General features: G+C 49.1%; 1 protein-coding gene across 6 annotated transcripts in view; it reads left to right on the forward strand.

The window, feature by feature from the left end:
* The window catches only part of Nlrc5 (NLR family, CARD domain containing 5), a 92,938-nt gene extending 82,597 nt beyond the window's left edge, over positions 1-10,341 (forward strand). For 5 of the 6 annotated variants that reach the window (XM_006531162.3, XM_006531165.3, XM_011248428.2 and 2 more), the window contains 13 exons: positions 2,264-2,347; positions 3,892-3,975; positions 4,085-4,168; positions 4,279-4,362; positions 4,472-4,555; positions 4,789-4,872; positions 4,986-5,063; positions 5,738-5,821; positions 5,904-5,975; positions 6,218-6,301; positions 8,052-8,135; positions 8,489-8,572; positions 9,048-10,337. In XM_006531162.3, the coding sequence (XP_006531225.1) occupies positions 2,264-2,347; positions 3,892-3,975; positions 4,085-4,168; positions 4,279-4,362; positions 4,472-4,555; positions 4,789-4,872; positions 4,986-5,063; positions 5,738-5,821; positions 5,904-5,975; positions 6,218-6,301; positions 8,052-8,135; positions 8,489-8,572; positions 9,048-9,144 (1,087 nt within the window). In that variant the 3' untranslated portion in view covers positions 9,145-10,337. Of the gene's footprint in view, positions 1-2,263; positions 2,348-3,891; positions 3,976-4,084; positions 4,169-4,278; positions 4,363-4,471; positions 4,556-4,788; positions 4,873-4,985; positions 5,064-5,737; positions 5,822-5,903; positions 5,976-6,217; positions 6,302-8,051; positions 8,136-8,488; positions 8,573-9,047 lie in introns of all 6 variants that reach the window. The other variant, NM_001033207.3, reaches the window with a different exon arrangement.
* Positions 10,342-11,546: the final 1,205 nt, after the last annotated feature.

The following is an 11,546-nucleotide window of genomic DNA, read 5'->3' on the forward strand; positions in this document are numbered from 1 at the left end:
ATTAGAATGCTTGGTTTCTGGAAACATAATCCCCAGCTCGAAGCTGCCAAGGCAAGATTTGGTTGACCTTTTTCCTTTTTCCTTTTCTTTTTTAATAGAAAACTACTAGGCAACTTAACTTCAGGCCTGGCTGGCTCCAAGGGCCAGTTACTGGTCTCTGTTGTCCCACCCAGCACCCTCTGCAGCTTTCTCTCCTCTGATTTAGTGGAAAGGGAGCACGTGTATCCCTGTGATCAGCGGGAGACTTAAAAAATGAGCTCGGTCATATAGTCATGTGCCCTGCCCCTAAATTCTCAGTTGACTCATTGGCTAGGTGAGATCACCTGTTCCCTGGACTTAGGTAGCATTTTTAGATGCTGTTACAGAAGAGAGGATATAAACTCTGGGTAGAACTCCCTCCTGTGTCTCTGGCATCTGCACAGTTTTCTTCCTTCTTTTAACATTACGTGCGTGCGTGCGTGCGTGCGCGCATATGCCATGGTGAACATGCAGAGGTCAGAGGACAGCTTTTGGGAATAGCTTGCTTTCCACTAAATGGGATTCAAGGACCAAATTCAGATCCTTAGGCTTGGCACGGAGCACCTTTCTCTACCGAGCCGTCTTGCCAGCCACAGTTTCTTAGTAACTTAACTCTCTACTTTTATTCTCCTAGTAATTTGCAATCATCGAATTCATAGAGAAGCCAGAAACAGCCCAACCCCCCTGCCCCCAAATAGTCCCATTCTGCATACAGACCCAGTTCAGGCACATTCTTGTGAATACATTTAACTGCGTTTTTTTCTGTTTTAAATCTGTTTTTCTGATGACCCAGAATACACCCTGGTTATAAAAAAGCTCCATCATTTCAAAAATATGTAACAAAGAGGGCGAAATCCCCTGGAGATGACGCTGCTTCAGAAAATTTCCCACAACAGGCAGTTTGTGGACTGTTTTCCAGATTTTTCTCCACACATGTGCTCACACAGTTGAACAGTAGCCTGTAGTGACATGGCATGCCTCTAGTCTGTCCCTCTTAGCTCATCTGCAGGAGAACCGTGAGGATGGGCGGGAGACTTTAGGAAACCTTGGACCTTCCAGAACCCACCCGTCTTTCCATGGAGCCATTGCTTGGGTACCACTAGGTATTCTTGGCTTGTTCAGCCTTCTAGAACCTTCCCAAAGCTTTATATGAGTGGTTAAAGACCCAATAAGGTCATTGGCTTATTCACCTGTGTGACCCCCAAGCCTTGGCCAGGGCTAGGGGTTGGTGGTTCTGTAGGGAGAATTGTCCTCCCATCACTCTCTGTCTTGAGTCCCAGACACTCAGGCTGCTCCTTACCGCGTCCTTCCTCATTGTCTGAAAGAAGGGGATGGGTCCTCAGTGTACAGAAGCCAGACCTGTCAGTTCCATGTCTTCTGCCACTGGCGGCTCTCCTCAAACCCAGCCAGCTTCTTCTGGCTGTCCTCACACCCTCCTCAGGTTAGGGGAGAGGACCCTGCTAAGAGCCACGCCCTTCAGGCAGATAGGCTCTTGATAGGCTGCTGATGGCCTTTGCTGGCTGAGGCTGCGTCATTTCAGCACTGTCCTTAAGAACCATATCCCTAGGAAACGGAGGCAGTTGGCCAAGTCCTGCTGCCACGTCGCCATGCTGGCTTGGGCACACGTTTCACCGCTCTAGGCTAAGTCGTCTTTCTGAGCTTTGATTTCCTGGGATTATGAGGATTAAGTGAAATAATAATACTTGGTGAGTGCTGTGAGCAGGGGCTGGCCGCATTCACTCTGTAGAAGCCTTGGCTAAGACTGTCATTTGTTTCTCTTCAGTGTTCAGGCTGGCGACCTTGGGATCACCAGCCAGTGGGGAACACATAGCTAGGGCCCTGGAAAGGGGTCCTAAGTTTTAGGTTTTATTCTCACTGCTGCCGCTGCTGCTTCCTCTTAAAACCTTGAGTAGGTTCCCTTCCCCTCTGAGCCTCAGTGTTCCTCATCTGTAAAATGGACATGACAGTGCACCCACATTTCAAGATGGCCTCAGCCCAGTCTTTGGCCCCTGTCACATGATCTCTGTTACTGCTCAGCTCCAGTTTAGGTATGTGGTTGAGAACACAGAACCGCTGGCCATGCGACTCAATAGTTCATGCACAATGTATAGGTGCCAATTTGCTTTTCACAATTTACACTGGAGGACTGTGGGTATGCTCAGTGTAGAGGCCTCACGAGTCCAGCTGGACAAGGCCTTAGTCTGCAGCCCAGGCATGCAGAGTTCATCTGGCCTCCTCTCTCTAGCCTTAGTTTCTTACCATTGGGAGCCTCCTCTCTGGCCTTGCTCATTCAAGGACTAAGCCGAATGACTCTACTACAGGACCTTTGGTGAGTAATTAGGGGAACATTAGATACCTCCTTCGGAACCTGTGCTGGTTTCCTTTGGGGACATCCCTGGCCCCTTTGGGCTGGTGCCTGCTGTTCTTGCTTCCTAGAGCCACCAGCTTCCTGGATACAAAAATGATATAGCTGGGTGGGGTTCGTGCCCTATAGAAGCCCTTCATATGCATAGGATTCTCTGCAGATTCCTGTTAAGATAAGAATTAGACTGAGTCCTGGTGCCCAGATCCTGTGTTTCCAGTGAGCACCCCTCAATGGCGGTGGTTTTAAGGGCCAGAGACTACACTTTGTGGAGTGAGGGGCTAGACTTAATCTCCCCTGTATTATCACCCCCTGCCTACTTGACAAGAGAATGCCACACTCTCTTATGATGTGGTTTACCGCAAACACTAAATATTGTGGCTAAAACAAGCCCCGGTGGTGCCACAGGCATTTGGTTCCATCAGAGGCCCAGCCTGACTCTGGCAGGACCTGTGGTTAACGCACAGAAGGGCACAGAGGATCCAAAATCAACTGGCTTCAAGGCAGTTTGCTACAATTTCATGTACAAAAGAAAGCAATCCCCAGAACAAGAATACAAACGATTTCTCTGGGTAATTTAGTTTACTTTTAGTTTAGCTTAGCTCTTGCCTCTCATACAGGCAAGACCATTCCAAGAGTAGAAAAGGCAACAGTAATAATTATGAGGGTGGTGGTGGTGGTGGTGGTGGTGGTGGTGGTGGTGGTGGTGGTGGTAGCCGTGGTGGTAGCCGTGTTAATGATGACAGGAATCCCCCTATTTTAGCTCAGATGCCTTAACTGGGGAACCCATTTGCCATCCTAGGAAACTCTGTTGCTGGCGTCCAGGCAAACAGGAATTATAATAACTGTTTCAGGCCGGGGGCTTGAAGCATCATGTCTGCCTTGCCTGCAAGTCACTGTGAGCCTCTGCGGCTCCATTTCTTAGCCGGGACACTGGGAGAAGTCAATACTACTCTGCTTACTTTCCTCTAGAGGAAACTCATATGTGAGTGGCATACGAGTTTCTGGACGAATATAGGTTTATCAGTCTGGAGGGTGCCTTTCTTCTCCTCCGAGTCTGCACTCTGCTTCTCCGGGGTGAGCAGGAATGGCATTGGTGACAGTGGCTGCTGCCTTCTGACACTCTTCAGGGTTGCTGACAGCTTGGAGGAGCTGGAACAAGTTGCCATCCCTTCCCCCAGATCCCATGCAACTTTGGCAGGAAAAACTGAAGGGGTTGGGGTGTCTCTTCAAGTACTCCCTTCATTTCTTACTCTCATGCCTTCACACACTTCCACACTGCATAAGCAACTCCAGGGGAGATCCTTGGACTCTCCTAGATGATATGCAAGAGTCAGGAACAATTCTAGGAAGACAGCAGGGAGAATATCCTAAGCAGGCACCAAGAGTTGGGAGTCCTATCCAAACATGGGATGATGAGACTCACGTGCGAACCAGAAGGGGTGTGTGCAAGATGAGATGGGAGACAGGAGGCAGCCTGATAGTTTTTCATCTTTGCTTTTCTCCCCAAGCTTGAGTCACAACCAGATCGGAGATGTGGGTACCCAGTGCTTAGCTGCCATCTTGCCAAAACTGCCAGAACTCAGGAAATTTGAGTGAGTCTCAGCCCTACCGAGAAAAGCCTGCAGGGACTCTACCCTGCTTCTGGGAGATGGGAGACAGGAGGCAGCCTGATAGTTTTTCATCTTTGCTTTTCTCCCCAAGCTTGAGTCACAACCAGATCGGAGATGTGGGTACCCAGTGCTTAGCTGCCATCTTGCCAAAACTTCCAGAACTCAGGAAATTTAAGTGAGTCTCAGCCCTACCGAGAAAAGCCTGAAGGGACTCTACCCTGCTTCTGGGAGATGGGAGACAGGAGGCAGCCTGATAGTTTTTCATCTTTGCTTTTCTCCCCCAAGCTTGAGTCACAACCAGATCGGACATGTGGGTACCCAGTGCTTAGCTGCCATCTTGCCAAAACTTCCAGAACTCAGGAAATTTGAGTGAGTCTCAGCCCTGCAGAGAAAAGCCTGCAGGGACTCTACACTGCTTCTGGGAGACAGGAGACAGGAGGCAGCCTGATAGTTTTTCATCTTTGCTTTTCTCCCCAAGCTTGAGTCGCAACCAGATCGGAGATGTGGGTACCCAGTGCTTAGCTGCCATCTTGCCAAAACTTCCAGAACTCAGGAAGTTTGAGTGAGTCTCAGCCCTACCGAGAAAAGCCTGCAGGGACTCTACCCTGCTTCTGGGAGACACTGGGCCAGCAATGGAAAAGGGAAGCTCTCCCAGTCTTGGTGGCAAGAATTGTCATCTCCTATGTCCTCTGGGTCTTTGTGTTCCATCAGGAGGGAGGCGTGGCTGCATCTCTTATGCAAATGCAGTGGGGAGGGATGAGGGAAGAGAAGGTCCAATAAGCTCCCCTTCCACAGCCTCTCAGGGAACAGGATTGGCCCAGCTGGGGGAGTGCAGCTGGTGAAGTCTCTCACCCATTTCGAGCACTTGGAGGAGATCAAGTGAGTCTCTATCCAGGTGGGATCCCCCTGGACCTCTTGTTCCTTTAGAACCGGGCAGAATGGGATCCTGAGCAGGCTGTCAACACTGGGCACTCTATCCTATCTTCTTTTAGACTGGGCAACAATGCTCTGGGGGAGCCCACAGCCCTGGAGCTGGCTCAGAGATTGCCCCCACAACTCAGGGTCCTGTGGTGAGTGTTCCCCCTGCCAACTTAGCATACAGAGCAGTGGAGAGGGGACCCAGGAGAAGTGGGATCTAAGCAGGCCAGGGGTTGAGCAGCTTAGCCTTAGATTAGCATGGCCCACTCCCTGCTGCCACTCCTCATTCCCCAGATTAAGCTTAGTGTTGACCCTATCCCTTGCCTCTGGGAGCCCCTGGCCAAGTTTCTGCCCCTTCAGAGCCTCAGTTTCCTCGTTTGTAAAAGATGTCACCAACCCAAGCGTTCCTGCTTGAGAACAAGTCTCTGGTGTTTGAATAAAATGTCAGCAAAAGGCCATGTGCAAAAGCTACAAGAGCATTGTCCCATCTTCTGTTAAGTCAAGTTGGTGGCTTCCTGAGTCCCATCCAGCCCTGGGTCTGGGATTCTCTGAGACAGGAACCATATTCTAGAAAGAGAGCTAAGACCAAAAACAGGGTGAAAATCTTAACTTCCTAGTAGAAGAAGAAGTCAAGCCTTGAACTTAGTGTACCAGACCCATAAGTTGGGGTCCTTGGCATCTACTGGGTCCTTTGTGGCCCTTAGGGTCAAAGGCCAGCTAAGGTTGATGCTCTAGTCTGAGGCACAACTCCAAGAATATGAGGCTTAAGGAAGGCTCCCAACCCCCAAAGCTGGCCGAGGCTCCTCTCACCTTGCCCTTTCTACAGCCTGCCATCCAGTCATCTGGGTCCAGAGGGGGCCCTGGGCCTGGCCCAGGCCCTGGAGCAATGCCCACACATAGAAGAGGTCAGGTGAGGTGGGGTCCTTCCTGGGCGGAGGGACAGGCTGGGAGGGTCTGGGGAAGTTCTGACTGGTGTCTAACCTGTCCCACAGCTTGGCAGAGAATAACCTGGCTGGAGGTGTCCCACGTTTCTCCAAGAGGCTCCCACTGCTTAGACAAATTGAGTGAGTAGCCTTCCCTGATTGTCTGGGGCCTTGCAGAAGGACCATGAGTCTCTTCCAGTGAAGTCTTATTCCCAAGAGAGCCCCTGAAGAGATGGGACTTAGGGATGGGGGAAAGATAATTTTCTAAGACTTGCCCCCTAGCCCTGGCCAGGTCACTCTGGTCCCTCCTGGTTTCATTATGGGGAAAGGGCACTTGCTGGTTCTGGTCCCTGTCTCAGAGGCTCACCCCTATTCCATCCCAGCCTGGAGTTCTGCAAGATTGAAGACCAAGCTGCCAGGCACCTTGCTGCCAACCTCACACTCTTCCCAGCCCTGGAGAAACTCTTGTGAGTGCTTGGATGGGCTCTGGGTCGGGAAGAAAGGATGCCAGGGGGTCCTGGCCCTGCCTACTATGAGCTACTGCTGTCCCACTCTCTCTGCCAACCCTCACTTCTGGAGATTCGAAGCCCTTTCTTGCCTCATAATCTTACCCCATGCGCTCCAGCGACATAGGGCAGAGCTAGTTCATCTGGAATGGGAAGGGAGATCGGTCACTTGGTCTGCAAAGGATTTTTGTCTTAGACCTTCCCTCTGGGGGGCTTTTATAAGCCTTTACCTGTAACTAGTTGTTCTTTTTTATTTTTTTTAATAAGATTTATTTATTTATTTTATGTATGTGAGTACACTGTAGCTGTACAGATGATTGTGAGCCTTCATGTGGTTGTTGGGAATTGAATTTTTAGGATCCCTGCTCCCTCTGGTCAACCCTGATCACTCAGTCCCTGCTTGCTCTAGCCCAAAGATTTATTATTATACATAAGTACACTATAGCTGACTTCAGACACACCAGAAGAGGGCATCAGATCTCATTACAGATGGTTGTGAGCCACCATGTGGTTGCTAGGATTTGAACTTAGGATCTTCGGAGGAGCAGTCAGTGCTCTTAACCACTGAGCCATCTCTCCAGCCTATAACTAATTGTGCTAAAGCAGAAGATAGAAACTGGTAGAAGCCACCCCCTCACACACTGGCTATGACCCCTTTGGCCAACCCACTGCCTCAGACCTCAGACCGTGGCAGTACTGTCAAATCATTAAACCTGACTGCTGGGACTTGAGGCCCTGGGCATAGAGAAGAAAATTCTAACTCTCAAAGTACAGCGCACAGAGTGCAAGAGGATTTCTAGGTCTGCATCCTAAATAGTTTGGGGAGTTGGTTTTGTTTTGGGTTTTTTTGTGTTGGGTTTTTTTGTTTTGGGTTTTTTTTGTTTTTGTTTTTTTGTTTGTTTGTTTGTTTTTTCCGAGACAGGGGTTCTCTGTGTAGCCCTGGCTGTCCTGGAACTCACTCTGTAGACCAGGCTAGCCTCGAACTCAGAAATCCGCCTGCCTCTGCCTCCCAAGTGCTGGGATTAAAGGCGTGCGCCACCACGAGCCGGTTTGTTTGTTTGTTTGTTTTTCTGTCTCGGGGACAGAACCAAGCCTCATGCCCATCAGGTGAGTATTAGGCTATGGAGCTAAGCCCTCAGTCTTCAAGGTTCTTAATCCCCCTTCTGCCACAGGCCAGCACTCGCTGATCTTGAGCCATCCCTTTATAACCAGTGACCGGGGACCCTCCCTTTTGAGCCACTGGGAATAAAGCAAAGCACCGAGTCCCCTGGGAAGGACATGGTGCTGTCTTCTCTCTTCGACACTTTCCCTATAGATCCCTTCGCAGGGAGACTTCTCGAACAGTAGAGACATATGCTTTCATTGAAGATTAATTTCCTAAAGCAAAAACAACGTTGGCGGAGGTTTTTAAATTATGACACACATTATCACATGGGAAGTGGGCATCGAAGCGAGGTGTTGGCTTGGCGTACCTTGCGTCATATTGTGGTTTCTGAGGAACATGATGCTCTGGAAGAGGGTGGGGGTGGACAGGGAGGAAGGAACCACCTGTACCCTGAGAATTCTTCAGGGCTGGGTACTCAAGCACCTGGCTGAGTAACTAACACTTCTTGTGCACAACACTGCTGGCACCTAGCATTAACTACTGCACTCCTTCCACTCAGTGCCCTCCCACCTCTGAGCTTCTCCCCCACCTCCCCCCACCTTGCAGGCTGTCCGGGAATCTCCTTGGAGATGAGGTGGCTGCTGAGTTGGCCCAGGTCCTGCCGCAGATGGGACAGCTGAAGAAAGTGAAGTATGATTATACCCTTGTGTGGGGTGGGGGGTGGTACAGAAGGGACCCTCATCCTGAACAAGCCCAGAGGTTACTGGAATATTCCTGCCTCCCAGAAATTTGTCCAGGGTCTTGGAACACTGTCCTAAACTGGCTCTGAGGCCCTACCAAGCTTAGTGCTTCCCATGCTCTAGCCTTTAGACTTTCTACTGTCCCAGTGGGAGTCAGAGACCTCTGCTAAGTGCTGGTAGTAGGGGGGAAAGGTGACTTTGTCTTGCCTGGGATAGGACATGGAGAAGGAACACCCCCTCCCCTGCCTCCAGCCTCACGCTTGCCTCTATTTCCCTCTTGCCCTGCCACTGTCCACTGCAAAGCTTGGAGTGGAACCGGATCACAGCACGTGGAGCCCAACTCCTGGCTCAAGGGCTGGTCCAGGGATCCTGCGTCCCAGTCATTCGGTAACAAAGGGTTGGGTCTTGTAGTGGAAGGCCACACAGATCCCTCAACTTAAAGCAACCTCCTATGGGGAGAAACAGAGCCTGGGTTGAGGATTATCCACGAGGGACTTGGACTATTCCATCAGGAATCTGGCAGCCAGCAGACCTGAATCAAATCCCAGTTACACCATTTGCCAACTGTGTTAACTTTGCATCTGTGACTTTATGTCTCTGAGCCTCATCTGTATCTACCTGGGAGGGTGGTGTGGATGAAAGGACTGGATAGGGCAGAGTCTGTCTGGGACATAGCTAGCTGACTCTCAGTGGGAAGGGGGTATCATACTAAGGTCGCTACCCTGGTATATACGACCTCCACTGGGTGACATAATGTCTTCTCCTTTAGGCCATGATCTCAGAGCCCTGTAGGGAGGTTAGGAGCAGAGACAAGAGGATGAGGGAACAACTCTAGAGCTGAGGTCCATGTCTTTGCCCACAGCCTCTGGAACAACCCCATTCTTAACGATGTGGCCCAGAGTCTGCAGAGCCAGGAACCCAGGCTGGACTTCTCCATCACTGACCAGCAGACTCTTTGAGGAACCCAACGGACTTCTCAAGACTTATGAGTCCAGTCCAGTGACAGCCACATCACCCACCAGGAGAGGGGGCTCAGAAGAACCTCTGTTGGTGCCCAGCATCCTACGAATGCCCCAGGAGGAAAGAACACATTTTTCCTGTCACGATCCCTAGGGAGCGCATTCTTAGGGACTGAGAGCTTTGTTTGACCAAAAGAGGGCCATATATCATATATCATACATGACATATGTTACCAATGGGGCATTGACATTATGAGAGTATTATGAGGTTATATATACAGGAAAGGCTGTGTATGGTGCACTATGACCCCTTGACATGGGAAGGTCATACTCAGAGTAGGTCAAATGTAGAATTACATGGAACTTGTGGCATGACACCTGGTCATAGCCTCTTAGCACTGTAATTGGAAATACACATGATCAGGAATCCACTTATGACATGATGTCCATATCACATGACACACAACTTGACAGGGGACCACAGATAAGTCCAAGACCTAATTTATTATTATTTTAAAAAACATGAAGTTAGGCTAATGGTATAGGCTATGTTATATGAACAGCCTTTTAGCTGTTCAGGAATCTGAGGCAGACAGATCGCAAGTTCAAGGTCAATCTAGGTAATTTAGTAAGATCCTGTCTCAAAAGGTCAGAAAGGGCTGGGGATATGGCTCAATGCTAGAGTGCTTCCTAGCATGTGTAAAGCCCTAAGCTCAATGCTCGGTGCTTTTTTTTTTTTTAAGTATTTATAAGCACCTTCTGGAGAAACTTTTTGTCTTGTGCTAGGAGAGGGAGTTAAGAATTGAGTGGCCCAATGGTCCGGGGTCTGGGACATGCCAAGGACTTAGCATGAAGTCCCCTCCTGCCAGAGCCTCAAGTCTCTCTTCTGTTAATCGTGTTCTTCCAAGGACTTCCAGCCCAGGCTTAGGAGTTAACCTGACCTTGGGAGAGTTCGCACTCATCTCTTCTTTCCTGGTTTAAGGGACAAAGCCGAGCTACAGGTTTAGGGATAAGTACTTCCAGGATAATAGGCAAGACCACTAGGTCTAGCCTACCCACTACCTCAGCAGGATTCAGAAACCACTTGAAACTCCATGGTGTTTTGCTTTGTTTTGCAACTTCCAAAGGCTAAACTCACAACACTCCATATCAAATGATCAATAAACGCAGATGTAACTGGTGTCTGATGTAAACGCCTGTAGCTGGTATCTTGTAAGTTTCCTGCTTCTCCGAGGTCTGAAGTGTACTGTGGACTGGAAAACTGTAGAGTCAGACAGAAGTGAACTAGCAAGGGCAATGGGTGGAAGTTGCTGGTCACGTGACCACGAGCAACTCACCATACCTCACCTGCCGCATGAGGCTGCTATCAAAGCTCAGGTGGTAGAAACGGCTTTGCTTGACTTACATAATACTTAAAACTTTTATGAATTGATCAGTGTTTTCAATTTGGGAACTTGTACATAAAATATCTCAACTCTGACTTCCCCAGAGATAGCTCAAAGCCAGGCACGGTAGCATATGCATATAGAACATGGGCCATAGAGGGAGGAGAATCAAAGTTCAAGGTCTCTCTTTGCTACATTTCAAATTCCAGGCCAGCCTGGTCTATGAGAGACACTATGGGGTGGGGGTGCAGGGAGCCAGTCAAGCCCTTCCACTTGGAGGAGCAAAGCCACTCTGATGGGGCCACACAGATGTGACCTTTAGCTGGGGCACACATCCCTCAGGTTGCTACAGTCCCTCCCTTATCATCCTGAAACAACACCAACTACCCTTCTTTGCTTTTTGCCTGACCAAGAGTGTGGCACATTTTGAACATGGCTGAAAATGTAACTTGGACCTCTGCTATGTGCACTATGTGCGTACGTGCACACATTCTCTCTCTCTCCAATACACACACACACACACACACACACACACACACACATATATATATACACATATATATACACACACATATACATATATATACATGTCTGTATATGTGCATATATTTATATATACACACACACATATATATACATACACACACACACACATATATATATATGCACATATACAGACACAAGATAACTAGTGAGGTCAGAAAAGCAAGGTGAAGAAAGTTCCTGCTACAAATAAGTGATGATTATATTCTATCTCCCTTTATTTCTCAGGGTTGAGTATCATAAAGGATGCAGAGATGCCCCCAAGTGATAGAATGGCACCTCCTCCTCCTCCTCCTCTTCCTCCTCCCACATTGTGAAAAGCCAAGCCAGTAGAGTGCAGTTATGGCTCAGTGTCACTAGAGGGCAGGTTGGCCCACCAGTAATTTCCCAGTAGAACTAAGGAGAAAGAAGGCCATTTATGGCTAGGCGCTTGGTATGTCAAAGCATACTTGTGGCTCACCAGGATGACTTGGT

The sequence above is a fragment of the Mus musculus genome, chromosome 8, assembly GCF_000001635.26.
Source record: "Mus musculus strain C57BL/6J chromosome 8, GRCm38.p6 C57BL/6J".
Taxonomy (NCBI): domain Eukaryota; kingdom Metazoa; phylum Chordata; class Mammalia; order Rodentia; family Muridae; genus Mus; species Mus musculus.